Source organism: Lissotriton helveticus, chromosome 6 (genome assembly GCF_964261635.1).
Source record: "Lissotriton helveticus chromosome 6, aLisHel1.1, whole genome shotgun sequence".
Taxonomy (NCBI): Eukaryota; Metazoa; Chordata; class Amphibia; order Caudata; family Salamandridae; genus Lissotriton; species Lissotriton helveticus.
Window position 1 is genome coordinate 10,413,630 of NC_136067.1, and position 14,279 is coordinate 10,427,908.

The window sequence follows — 14,279 nt, forward strand, 5'->3', positions numbered from 1 at the left end:
GCAACACTCACTCCTCCACTGGCCCAACTCCAGAGAGAGAAAGCAAAAGAATGGACATGTGGAGAAAGATGGAGAAGGAGGCACCAACGTAATGGCACTGTGCAAACTCCAGTACCTTCCTCAACAGGTATGGCCACCAACAATGGGATGACACAGAAGAACTGATGAACAAGCTCCAGAAGAGGATAAGAACATAGCAAAATCCTTCATACAGGAGGGAAAAAACATAGCAAGCACCTGCCTGAAATCAGCCCTAGAAGCAGCCGACGCAGCCAGCAGACAAATGTGCACAGGCACAACTTTAAGATGGCCCGCCTGGCTCCGAATCACAGGCTTCAAGCAAGAGGTCCCAACCTCAATAATGAACAAATCCTTCACATGAGACGCCCTGTTTGGAAGTGAGGTAGATGAATACCTTCAACAAATAAAGAACAATGAGACGGCCAGGGCTATGGGAGCCCAACAACAGAGGGGCACCTTCAAGAGAGGAGGTTTTCACCCCAGAAGACCCACAGGAAGGGGAGTCTTCTCAACAGGCCAACTGCAGCAGCAGACATAGGGCAGCGGACAGCAATCAAACCAGCAGTCCAAGTACCAAGCCTGGCAACAGCAACCAAGGCAGCCCTTTTGGGGCAGAGGACGAGCCGGGGGACAACCCTTGAGAGGGGGAGGAGCAAACTCAGTGACTTGCCCACAACAGTAGACCCCCATACAACACCAGTCGGAGGCAGGATAGCACACCACCTACTTCAACGGGCAAACATCGCCACAGATAGTTGGATTTTAGATGTGGTATGCCACGGCTTTTATATAGAACTAACAAACAAACCTCCACCAAAGACACACAAATATAAGAGGTTCCAAGGAACAGAACTCTTACAATTAAGACAGGAAATAAAGGAACTCCTACAAAAACAAGCAATAGAGACAGTACCAAGGAGGGAGCACTACAAGGGAAACTATCCACCTTACTTTTTGGTACCACAGCAAGATCTCAGGCTAAGACCATCTTAGACCTTAGATTCATAAACAAATTAATTCACACGCCGCATTTCAAAATGACAACACTACAAGAAGTAATTCCACAGCTACAAAAAGGGGATTTCATGGCAACAATAGATCCAAAAGACTCCTATCTGCACATCCCCATGAACCAAGCTCACAAAAAGTACTTCTGTCTCCCACGAGAACACTCACTACCAATTCAAAGTCCTGCCCTTTGGGATAAAATCGGCAACAAGAGTCTTCACAAAGTGCCTAGCAGCGGTTGCTGCATCCCTAAGGAGGAGAGGAATCCACGTCTATCCCTACCTAGACTGCCTGGTGAAGGCAAATTCAAAGCAAGTTTGTTACACATACGTTCATCAGGTGATCACAGCACTGCAAAAATTGGAGTTTTCAAAAAACCGCAAAAAGTCATAAAACCAGAACAAGAAAAACCCTTCTTTGGAGCAAAATTCAACTCCAAGGTTGCATGAGCATACCCGGCCCTGAGGAGAATACAAACAATCGGACTAGAAACTCACCTGTACTAGAAGGGTCAGTCTCTGACAGTGAGGGTGATCATGAGACTCATGGGCATCATAGCATCATGCATCCTCCTCCTCACTCATGCACGCCTCAACATGTGCCCTCTACAGGAGTGGCAGTCACATGTCACAGGTAGTTGGGAGGATCTAGTCGTCGTAACAGAAAAGGTTCAGACGGAGATACAATGGGGGGGCAACCAAGAACATAACACTAAGCAGACCTTTCAAAACACCAACTCCCTCAGTGACCATTACAACAGATGCGTCCCACAAGGGTTGGGGAGCACATTCAGGAAACCTGAGGGTACGGGGTCACTGGAACTATGCAGACTCTATAAAACATATCTACGTCCTAGAGATGACGACTGTGTTCCTGGCACCAAAGTCATTCCAAGCCCACATAGGAGAGAAGACAGTATTGATCCAGACAGAAAATACCACGATAATGTTTTACCTCAACAAACAAGGAGGAACAAACTGAAATCTGCTGCCAGACTCATCACGTGCTCAAAGCGTGACCACATAACACCTGTTCTAATCCATCTAAACTGGCTTCCTCTCAATTCAATTATCTGGTATAAGTGTTAAAAGTAAGCTCCAGGTGGGGGACACCAACTGGGAGGAAAGAGTAGGGGGGGAACGGAATGTACCAAGACAGGTAAAGAGGAGAATATAACAATAAATAGCCTCCTTGACGCACAAAGCACTGCATCAGAACCCGCCCACTTACCTGGCAAATAAACTTGAACTATCGGGTGGGAATCGCGCCCTAAGAGGTTCAAACTCTCTACTGCTGAAACCACCAAAGTTAAAAAAAAGAAAGCCTACAACCGCGCCTTCTCCGGTTTTGCTCTGAGAATATGGAACGTTCTCATGCCAGAAATCGGAACGATCCCCTCGACCTTGAAAAGAAGTCAAAGGCCTGCTTGTGAATAGTTACATTCGACAATAGTACTGTAGCCTCACAAACTATTTGAACTGACCTTACAACCCTGCCCTCTCCTATCTACAATGCAATCTGCATCTTGTTTACTGTTTCTTATTTTTTTTGTCTTCAGTATGCTTCTGCTGTATATGCATAATTAACTATTATGTTTTCCTGCTCAAGCTTAACAAGCAGGCAACGTTATACAGCACTCTGATACCCTGTCGCATCATGTTCGCGCTTTATAAAACCTTTTCAAATAAATAAAAAATAAAGTACAAGCATTAACGATGGAGGAACCATACATGCAAATCCACAAGGTTATCTTAAAGACAAATCCTCAATTCTGTAGTAGGGGATCTCTGTGTATACTCATAATCTAGGGAATAGTCCCGCCCATGTGCGTGGACCCCGGAGCAATCAAAAATAATCTCTTAAGTTGTCAAAAATGCAGAACTGCACAGACACCTAAGAGAGAATTTAAAGACAGATAATGCAGCCTATATCCACAGGCTACACTGTCCAGTACTTCAACTAGAAATTCCACCAAAAATCCACAAACAGCACAGCCTGTCCAGGTTTTTCTAGACAGAAAAACATGCTTTTACCAGAAAAGCCCTCAGGAATGATGGAGAGGAAGGAGTGGACAGACCAGCCCCATAGGCTGCCATTATGTGGCTCAGAACAGGATACTGTGCCTTTAAGAGAACCTTTCAGAACTCTCTCAGTATCCCAGAATGCACAGCAGGTCCCTTTTACTTTGTTCTTTTTTCCGGCTCCTGCAAGCAGGACCCTGGAGCATTGAGCTCTCCCTTTTCAAGGCTTTATTGGTGATTGTTTCAATTTTTTCAAATTATTTGAGTGCTTTTCTTGAAGTACTTTGGTGTTTCTTCCTTGTGTGTGTTTTGGTGCACTCTTTATTTGTCAATATGCCTGCATTATTTGACAAATGCCCAGAGTGCTCGAGGAAGAAGGCCAAGTCGGACCCACACGAGGTGTGTATCATCTGCCTTCCCTCATCTCATGTCCCAGAGGAGTGTGACATTTGCCAGGGCTTCTCTAGCAGGACTCTGAGAGATAGGATGAAGATCAGGCTTCAAGGCCTGGAGGACAGAAGACTGAAGGCACAAGGTGGGTCTGGAAGGGCTTCCTCTGCCCATGCTGAGGCCTCTGGGGGGGCTCCCCAGGGGCAGGAAGTCCAGCAAACAATCCCATTCTCCGTCGGCGCCGATTGCACCGACTACGGCGTCGAGAGGGATGACTGCAATCTGTTGCCTGTCTCCCCAGGGCTCTGGGTTGAAGCGGCGTCGACGCTCGTCGTCGAGGGAACTGAATAGACCGCCGTCGAGATCACCGGTGACGATTTCGTCGTGATCTTCGTCGAGTAATCGATGTCGAGAGGTGGCCCGGCGTCGGCGCTCGCCGTCGAGGTGACACTGTCGTTCGCCGTCGGCGAAGAGAAGGTCGTCGTCGAGGAGGACGTGGAAGTCACGCAGGCGTTCGCCGTCGAGGAGGAGGCGCTCGCCATCGAGGGGCTGACGCTCGCCGTCGGGTCGACGTTCTTCCACGCCAAAGAGGCGCAGAAGGAGTTCTGGCGCCAGGAGTCAGTCTAGCCGGCGCCAGGTGGCGATAGGGGATTCTCCATCGCCCCAGCCTAGAAAGGAAGGCGGGTCACCGGGCTCGGTGTACTCTGAAGTGTATACACCTTCTAGGCCGAAGTCTGTTACGCCCCCTCCTCCCTTGCCCAGGGGACCTCCTCCGCGGGCTCCCACCCCGCCTCCACTTCCTCCTCATCCTCAACCTCAGCTTCCGGCTGACAGGTCTCCTCCGATTCCTCCGAGGACGGCTTCGCTGCCTCGATATCCGACGCCTCCTAAGGGTACCCCTCGGCCGAGGGCCCCAGCCAGGCCAAAGTCGCTGTCTCCTGTGAGGCCGGCGGAGCGCCCGAAGCCAAAGAGATCGCGATCTCGCTCTGGTCGGAGGGGGAGATCGCGGAGTCGTCACAGGTCCTCAACAAGATCAAGACGGCGCCACAGGGAGCGCAGATCACGGTCCTGCACGGACTCCTCCGGGACCAGAATCTACTCACCGACTTTGTCGGAATCCCCGGGCACGAGAGTGTCTCTGGTGGACGACATCAGCACATTCCAGGATGTTCTCGTGAGGGGTGCAGCTAAGTTGGGTATCACGGTGATGGTGCCTACTCCCACGACGTCCGTGATTTCATAAGAAGCACCTGTCTCGACCTTTACTGCCTCTGGTACCAGGATTGGTAGAGCCCGCAGAGGAGTTGTTCCTCACTCCTGCGGTGACGAAGGCCGCTCCCTCCCGGCTCCTTAAGAAGTACAGGGCCCCGGATTCTGACCCGGCTTTTCTTTGGATGGGTCCGACTCCGGACTCTGTCATCGTGACGGCGGCTAGGAAACAACATGCCACCTCCCCGTCTTCTACTGTACCTCCTGATAAGGAGAGCCGATGGATCGACTCGGCAGGCAGAAAGGTCTGTGGGACGGCATCTACTACGATGAAGGCGGCTAGCGCTGCAGCTTTGGTAGGGCGATATGATCGTGCCCTATGGGAGTCCCTCCAGCAATTCGCTGAGTTCCTTCCCCGAGAGAAGAAAGAGGACTTTCAAGAGATCCTGAAGGAGGGGATGCTGGTGTCGAACCAGCTCATCAGCGCGGCTGCTGATGCATCTCTTCTGGCGGCCCATGGGTACTGTCATGGTGTCTACCAACGACGCCACGCTTGGCTTCGACTTACCTCGCTCAAGCCGGAAGCTCAGCAGCGGGTGGCCAATCTGCCTTTCTCGGGGGAAACCCTGTTTGGCAAGCATGCCGATGACGGGATGGCCCGCATGAAGGCGGAGGCCGAGACCCTGACGGCGGTCGGGTTGGAGAAGCCCAAGGAGAAGAAGACCTACCGCCCATTCCAGAGACGGTTTGGGGCGCAGGGCAGAGGGTGTGGGCAGACTTCGGGACAGCAGCAACAACAGCAGCAGCAGTTCCGGAAGCCCTTCCAGAAGCGCCAGAAGGGTAGAGGCGGCTAGCAGTCCGCGGCAGCGAACAAGGGCCCAGCTGGGTCTCGACCCTGAGCGGTTACTTCCCCTACATCCGTTACCCACTCCGGTGGGGGGAAGCGTTCAATTTTTTCTGGCAGAGTGGAGAAAAATTACTCAGGACAAGTGGGTGCTGAATATTGTTTGCAATGGATACAGTCTTCGGTTCACCAGCCCGCCTCCAGCAATTTCACCGGTCAGCTCGCAGTTTCAACTGTGCGAGCTCCAGGCGGAGGCCGATATCCTGTTAAGGAAAAGGGCGATAGAAGACGTACCTCTGTCTCAAAGAGGAAGAGGTCTGTACTCCCGGTTCTTTCTGGTTCGCAAGAAGGACAAGAACGAGTTCAGGCCCATTCTGGATTTGCGAAAAGCAAACAAGTGGATTCGCAGAGAGAAGTTTTGCATGCTGTCGTTGCATCAGATTTACCCTCAGCTGCAACAGGGAGACTGGCTATGTGCTATAGACCTACAGGATGCGTACTTCCATGTGCCCATTGCACACATACACAGGAAGTTTCTGCGATTCCAAGTCGGCGCCAATCATTATCAGTGCACAGTACTGCCATTCGGGCTGAAGTCTGCACCCAGAACATTCTCGAAGTGCATGGCAATGGTAGCTGCACACCTAAGGAAGAACAAGGTGTTTGTCTACCCGTACCTGGACAATTGGTTGATCAAGGCCTCCTCCTTTTCGGAAGCTCAAGCGCACTTCCAGAAGACGTGCGTTCTCCTGAACAAGCTGGGGTTACACGTCAACATGTCCAAGTCTGTCCCGACGCCGGTCCAGTGCATACAGTATTTGGGAGCCTCCATCAATACGCTGTCAGCAAGCGTGTCTCCTTCGGAGGAGCGACGGTTATCACTCCTACGGAAGGCTCAGGCTCTTATGACCGCTCCATCTACAACAGTGAGGACGGTGTCTTCTCTACTGGGGTCGATGGCCTCTTGTATCTTCCTCACGCCACACGCACGGCTGCACATGAGACCATTGCAGGAGTGCTTGGAGGATCAGTGGGATCAGAGGAAGGGGTCTTGGGACGACAAGATACGACTGTCTCTGCTTGCTCTTCAGTCTCTGAAGTGGTGGTGTTCAGCGGAGAACCTCCTCAGAGGGGTTCCCTTTCACAAGGACATTCCCACACAGACTATCGTGACGGATGCGTCTCTCCACGGCTGGGCGGCGCACTCCGGAGACTTACAGATTCAAGGAACGTGGTCCCCGATGAAGTCCACGTACCACATCAATTTCCTGGAACTCAGAGCTGTTCACTTGGCACTGAAGGCCTTTCATCCATCCTTCCAGACCAACTCTCTGCTTGTACAGACTGACAATACGACCACGATGTATTACCTCAACAAGCAGGGGGGCTCGAGATCACGCACTCTGTCACAGGAGGCGCAGGCGATCTGGCGCTGGCTTCTGGCCAGAGGAATGACGATAACAGCCACCCATCTACCAGGTGTGCAGAATGTTCAGGCAGGCGCACTGAGCAGACTGATTCAGGAAAGCCACGAATGGGTCATAAACGACGAAGTACTAGGAGAAGTCTTCGCAAGGTGGGGGACTCCAGACATAGATCTGTTCGCCACCGCCGAAAACAGCAAATGCCGAGACTTGGCCTCCAGGTACTACCAGCCGGGGACGCTGGGGAATGCGTTATGGATCAACTGGTCGAACAGCTTTCTGTACGTTTTTCCACCCATTCCCCTGATTCCGGCGGTGCTCATCAAGCTGTCCCAGTCCAGGGCACGGATGATCCTGATTGCCCCGGAATGGCCCAGGCAGTGGTGGTTCACGGATCTGCTTCACCGGTCTCTCCTTCCTCACATACGGCTGCCGTGCCGGCCGGACCTTCTCACGAAGTTCGGGGGGCAGATGATGCACCCCAATCTCTCGTCTTTGAGTTTGGCGGCATGGCTCCTGAAATAGTGCAATATGGCCATTTGAATCTACCAGAGGATTGTATGGACATACTGAAGGAGGCTAAACGACCTTCCACTCGGACTTCCTATGCTTACAAGTGGAAGCGTTTTTGTATCTGGTGCAAGTCCAAGACCTATGACCCAACGACATGTCATCCTTCCTTACCTTCTACATTTGGCGCAGTCTGGCCTTAATGTCCATTCCATTAAGGTTCATCTGGCTGCATTGACTGCCTACAGGAAATGTCCTTCACAGACTACCTTTTTCCAAGTCCCTGTGATTAAGGATTTTTTGGACGGCTTGAAGAAAGTGTTCCCTCCTGTCCGGCTTCCTTCGCCTTCATGGGAATTGAATGTGGTGCTGTCCAGACTGATGAAGGAGCCTTTTGAACCCATTCATAAGGCTTCGTTGCAGCACCTGTCCTGGAAGGCGGCGTTCCTCGTGGCCATTACATCGGCCCGCAGAGTGAGTGAAATTCAGGCGTTGTTGCCAAGAACCTTATACTGTATTTCATGCTTCTAAGGTTGTTATGCGTACTCACCCTAAATTTCTTCCAAAGGTTATCTCGAATTTCCATGTTAACCAGACCATAACGTTACCTACGTTTTTTCAGAATCCTTCATCTCCAGCGGAAAGGCCTCTGCATTCCCTGGATGTTAGGAGCGTGCTGAAATTTTATCTGGATAAAACCAAAGATCAGACCAATTGTTTATCAAATATGGATCAGTCAGGACCGGTCTTGCTACCTCAAAACAGTCCATCTCTAGGCGGATTGTGTCCTGTATACAATTGTGTTACCAAAAGGCTAATAAGACCTTAGGGGGTAACCCTAAGGCTCATTCCACCAGAGGCAAAGCGGCCACGACTGCTTTGCTTCGTAATGTTCCAATTGCAGAAATCTGCAAGGCGGCCACTTGGAAGTCGGTCCATACCTTTGCTAAGCATTACTGTCTGGACACTGATGCCAGGGCAGACGCTCAGGTTGGGCAGGCTTCGCTGCGAAATCTGTTCGCACAGTAGTGGTTATTTCTCTTTTCTCCACCGCCGCTTTGGTGTGGGGATGGGCTTGCCATTCTATTAACTAGATTAGGACTATACACAGAGATCCCCTTATACAGAAGTAGTTTCTGTCCTGTAACTCCAGTTCTGTAGTAGGGGTATCTCTGTTATAGTCATAAGCGCCCACCCGCCTCCCCGGTGGAGAAAGATATTCATGTAAAGGAATGCTACAGGTCTGGCGTGTTACGCCTTCAAAAAGAACTGAAAGTAAAAGGGACCTGCTGTGCATTCTGGGATACTGAGAGTGTTCTGGAAGGTCTCTTAAAGGCACAGTATCCTGTTCTGAGCCACATAATGGCAGCCTACGGGGCTTCTCTGTCCACTCCTTCCTCTCTATCATTCCTGAGGGCTTTTCTGATAAAAACATGTTTTTCTGTCTAGAAAAACCTGGACAGGCTGCGCTGTTTGTGGATTTTTGGTGGAATTTCTAGTTGAAGTACTGGACAGTGTAGCCTGTGGATATAGGCTGCATTATCTGTCTTTAAATTCTCTCTTAAGTGTCTGTGCAGTTCTGCATTTTTTGACAATTTAAGAGATTATTTTTGATTGCTCCGGGGTCCACGCACATGGGCGGGACTATTCCCTAGATTATGACTATAACAGAGATACCCCTACTACAGAACTGGAGTTACAGGACAGAAACGACTCCTTCCTACCTAAGGTAGTAAGCAGATTCCACATGAACCAACTCATACAGCTAGCAGTCTTCTTCAAAAACCCACAAACACGACTAGAACGAAGCCTTCCTACCCTGGACGTCCGGACTTTACTATATTATCTATAGGAGACAAAACAATTCCTCAGAGGAGAAATGCAAACGGGTGGGGCAATTGATGACTTAAAACAAAGAACTAACATCTAAAGACAACAGGATTTAAGACATACTCTAGAGAAGAAAGGGGAAGAAAAAAAGAATCGGAAGATGGCTACCATGCACAGAAACTTCCTGGGGGCTGTCTGACGTCACACCAGGGATGGACCTAGCACCAAATGGTGGTCGACGACACCCCTAACCAAAAAAAAAGACCAATCCGGACCCACCTACTAGATGGCGGAGTAGTGCACAGCATGTGAATAGAGAAAACTCTTCAAGCTGCAAAACTGCTAGTCATTTTATTATTTGTACATCTCTGAATTTGTGGATGCCCGTACTGGCTTGTGAATCAGAGGGCATTTTCTTGCACACAGGCTTATGTTCAGAAGGCAAAAATGCAAAGAAATCCACTTGGTAATAGCAGATGTTCTACTATTCTGTGTTCCCAAATGTCTCCGGATTTAAAAAATAATAATAATTGTCCCCCACTTGTGTGGTTGGGCCTGGCATCTGTGGTACAATACACCCCAAAAGCAACCTGGAGCCATCTTATTTTAATCAGCAGAATCCCTCAATCCTTTACAACTTAGGTACATTTTCCTCCCATTTCTGGGAAAGAGAGTTCTGGAATCTGCGGGGAGACACATATTTCCTCCCCCCCCCCCCCCACGTTGCCCGATAAAAATGGTACCTCATTTGTCTGGTTGAGACTGTCCCCTATGACTGGAAAAGACCCTAAATGCAACATGGGCTCATCAAAGTTTTCTACTCAAAGTCAATCCTTTTGTGCAATTTGCTTAGCTGTGGATTTTGGGCCCTAGCGCAGCCAGTACCTACCAGACCTGCTCATTTCTAAAAAAAAAAAAAAAACTAGACACCCAGGACAGTTCAGGGTGGCATGACTTGTGTGACTTTTTGTTAAGTTATTTCACCCAGAAGCCCTTGAAAACCTTAAATTGCTTTGGCTAAAGACAAACATTTACCCACATTACTGTGATGGCAATATCTGGAATTTGCAGGGAGCCGCACATTCCTATTACCCTGCGATCCCCCATGTTTCCTGATAAAAATGGTACCGCTCCTGTGTGGGTGGGCCTGACCTGGCGACCACAACAAAAAGGCCTCTAAAGCTCTACGTGGCGAGCCCCGTGATGGAGCTAGCTGTGGGATCTGGAGCTGTGCTCGGCCGCCACACATGGAAACCTGCCAACCTCCCAGCTTTTTGAAAACTAGACACCAAGGAGATTCCGGTGTGGTTTGCCTTACATGGATCCCACAAGGTTTTCTTACCCATAATGCGCTGCAACCCTCAAACATTGCCTAAAATCTGCCATACAAACACGGCTGTATTTTGAATGAGATCATGAGCAAAGTTGATAAAAAGAGTTTAAATTTTTTTTGCGTAAAATCACACATTTTCCTTGCATTTCTGTGATGAAAACTTCTGGAATCAGCAGAATCCACAAAACTCCTACTACCCAGCATTAGCCCACTTGTCCTGATACAAACACTACCCCATTTGTGTTGCTAGGCCTAGTGCCTGCGACGGGAACAAAAAAAAAAGTTAATTGGAGTCCCACTGTGGGCAAAGAAAGAGTGTTGCACTCTTTTGGGATGGGGGCATGGTCACACTTATGGTGGGCAGTCTCCTCCACTTTTATTTATTTTTTAATTTCAAGTGTCTAGTGGACGTGTCTAGTGGACTTTCTGCCCCTGGGTGAGGCAGATTGAATCAAATCCACTAATCTGCCTCCTCAAAGGGGGCAGAAAGACTGTACTGCCTTTTTTGGGGTGGTGGCATGTCTCTATGTATGGAGGACAGCCCCACCCCATTCTCCTAATGGGGGGTGGGAGCATGCCCCCTCCTTTTTCTAATTATTTAACCTTGGTGTCTAGTGGGCTTTCTGATTTGCTCTCCTGTGGCGATCCCCAAGCAACAATCCACTGGGTAGACGCACCGTTGAAAAGGGCAGATTATCCCGTTTCCAACGTTCCTTTCACAACTCAGTGCGCGGGTGGGGAGGGGGGGCTGAGAGATGCCCCCGAGCACTGATGCATTGAAAGTAAGGCAAGTTGAGTGGCTTTTGTTTTGTAGTAATAATGTTGCCACGCACCACGCTCTGATCATCATTATTCCAAAAAAAAGAAAAGAAACATACCTGGAATACTCAGGAAGCTCTCAACGGCAGGCTGAGCTGAAACTGGAAAAAAGAGTCAGTCTGTTGCAAGCACCACAGGGTCCTCTCCTCTAGGTACCTCCCACTCTTAAAATGGGTAAAGAGTCCCGGGGCAAATGCTTGGAACAAGAAGTTATTCTAATGTTTGACTGGATTCCTACGAAGCAGAACCAGGACTACAAATAAGTTGCCATTTCAAATATATCATGTTAATTACCTCTCACCAAACCCATCTGGCTGCGTTTCACCTATGCAGACATTGTTCTTCTTTCCTTTCTCAGTTGATTATCGTGCTAATTCTGAAAGAGTTAGTTTAAGTTTTCCTTCCAGTGCAGGCCACGATTACCTTGGTATCTTAGCACTGTTCTTTGATACCGCGTGGTGCCGCTGTTTGACCCTATTCTCAATGTTCAAAGTTCCTTTCCAGGTAAAAGGCACAATTTGCTTTTAGTCCAGAACCCCTTTTATTTCTGAGAGGATAAGGTGGTACTGCACCCTAATCCTAAGGTACCCTCACTCTTCCACCTTTGAGCCAGTCGTCGTCTCTTCTTTCTTTCTAAAACCTACCTCCTATGCCAAAAAGCCACTGTACTCTGGATGCATGCATGTGCCTCACATTTTACCTTGACAAAATAAAGACGTTGGGCAAACTGACAAGATATTTGTGACATTCAGTCAGTCTGGAAGAGGAAGATCACTCTATATAAAGGGACGGTTGAGATGGCCCTCGGCCTGCATTGAGAGGACTGATGACACTCAGCCAGAGGTCTTTCATCAGACACAGTCTTGCCTGCGGAAGGGCCTCTACACAACATCTCACATTGTGACCTGGAAGAACAGGCAAATATTCACCAATCCCTACTTCCTGGATATGAATACAGCAGCAGGTTCTTTGTTCGGACGATCAAATCTATCCAGCCACTTTAGATAGGTGAGCTTGATTCCTACTTCCTAATGTGTTGCAGACTGCCAACTATTCTAATTCAAGAATGTTAATCTATAAACGATACAATCCTGGAGAAGAAACCAGTTATTTACCTGTACCGTCTCTCCTCCAGCATTGTTACCTCTCATAGATTTACATTACCCACCGTCCTTCCCATTCTGAGGCTCACTGATTGACACCTTTGTACAGTAAAAATCTGAACTATTGTTCTCCAGGGGAAGGGGAAGTTCTGGTTCTATCGCCTGATTGGCTGAAGTTTTGGGGCTTTTCAGTGATGTGAAAAACAAAAGCTAGTCTTAGGCCGTTTTAACAATGTTTTTTGTCGTCTTAAACCATTGAGGATTCCCAGCCTGACAACTGGGGAATTCAAGCATGTGAATCTATGAAAGGTACCGACGCTAGAGAACTCTAGTTACAGGTAAGTAACCTGCTTCTTCTAGACTCTTTGTAAGGACATGAAATATCAAGCAGCTGGTGACGTCTTCCTTATTCTTTCTTTGCCCTCAGGTTTGCAGAGCGGAAAGATGAAGCTACCCCTGCCTGACGGTTGCCCTTCCAAACTCTACAAACTGATGCAGCGTTGCTGGGCCTCCAGTCCCAAGGACCGCCCATCATTTAGCGAGATTGCCAACACTCTCGGGGATGTCCCTGCTGACACTAAAATCTGACCATGGGCAAGGACAGTTCAAGGTTGGGATATACTGCAGTGTTTGCACCGTGTCTCCACTACAGGCATGAGTCAGAGTCTAAAACGTTTCAATCTGGAAGAAGCAATGGACTAGCAACTTCTGGCTCTATTCTGCTGAGCGGTGAGCCCATGGCCTTTGTTCAGCAGATCGGACCCTGACTACATTTCCTCCAGTGAAGACCTGGACCTCCGGCTCTACCTCTGTCCGACTAGAGGCTATTGACGTTTCCTGATGGAACTAGTAATGCTAGATCTTCGGTCTGTGTCTACAAGGATCAGGGTACAGCAGGTTCCGTCTGTCGATGACACTTCCGTCTTGTTTCAGAATCAGGAGAAAACCAAACTTGGCCTCAGAGCGATCATAGACTGCATAAACTGTACTTGAGATCCTTGTGGCTACAGTAATGGCACGTCCTGCAGCAATCTGTAACCGTGCTATACAAGCACAGCGGCTGTTATGCCATGCACACTTCCTGCCTTAGTCCCTCCTCCTATTCTCATCCTCCAGACCCCTCGTCCTTGTGTTTCATATCATTCCTTGACTTCTGAAGTTCAGCAGATTCATCGTCCACCTTAGTGTTTTGCAAATTTCCAATTTTCCCGTCATGCAGAGTTCACCTTATTTGTTCTTCACATTAATCGTATCCATCTCGATGCATTCCCTTAAGCTTAACGTGGATCCTATCCAGTAGAATCCACTTGAGTGCTTTACGCCTTTCCAATCCTACAGGATCCTTGCATCTCTGCTTTGAATCTATCCAGCAAGATCCCTTTGATTTACTCCTGTCCTATCCAACAGGATCCTTGTATCTCTGCTTTGCATCTATCCAGCAGGATCCCTTTGATTTACTCCTGTCCTATCCAACAGGATCCTTGTATCTCTACTTTGCATCTATCCAACAGGATCCCTTTGATTTACGCCTTTCCAATCCTACAGGATCCTTGTATCTCTGCTTTGCATCTATCCAACAGGATCCCTTTGATTTACTCCTGTCCTATCCAACAGGATCCTTGTATCTCTACTTTGCATCTATCCAGCAGGATCCCTTTGATTTACTCCTGTCCAATCCTACAGGATCCTTGTATCTCTGCTTTGCATCTATCCAGCAGGATCCCTTTGATTTACTCCTGTCCAATCCTTCAGGATCCTTGTATCTCT

At 48.8% G+C, this 14,279-nt stretch overlaps 1 protein-coding gene across 1 annotated transcript in view; it reads left to right on the forward strand.

Moving 5' to 3' along the window:
• The window catches only part of PTK7 (protein tyrosine kinase 7 (inactive)), a 428,597-nt gene extending 414,836 nt beyond the window's left edge, over window positions 1–13,761 (forward strand). The window contains exon 20 of the mRNA XM_078647273.1: window positions 12,940–13,761. Coding sequence (XP_078503399.1) covers window positions 12,940–13,100 — 161 coding nt within the window. The 3' untranslated portion in view covers window positions 13,101–13,761. The remainder of the gene's footprint in view (window positions 1–12,939) is intronic.
• The last annotated feature ends 518 nt before the right edge of the window (window positions 13,762–14,279 follow it).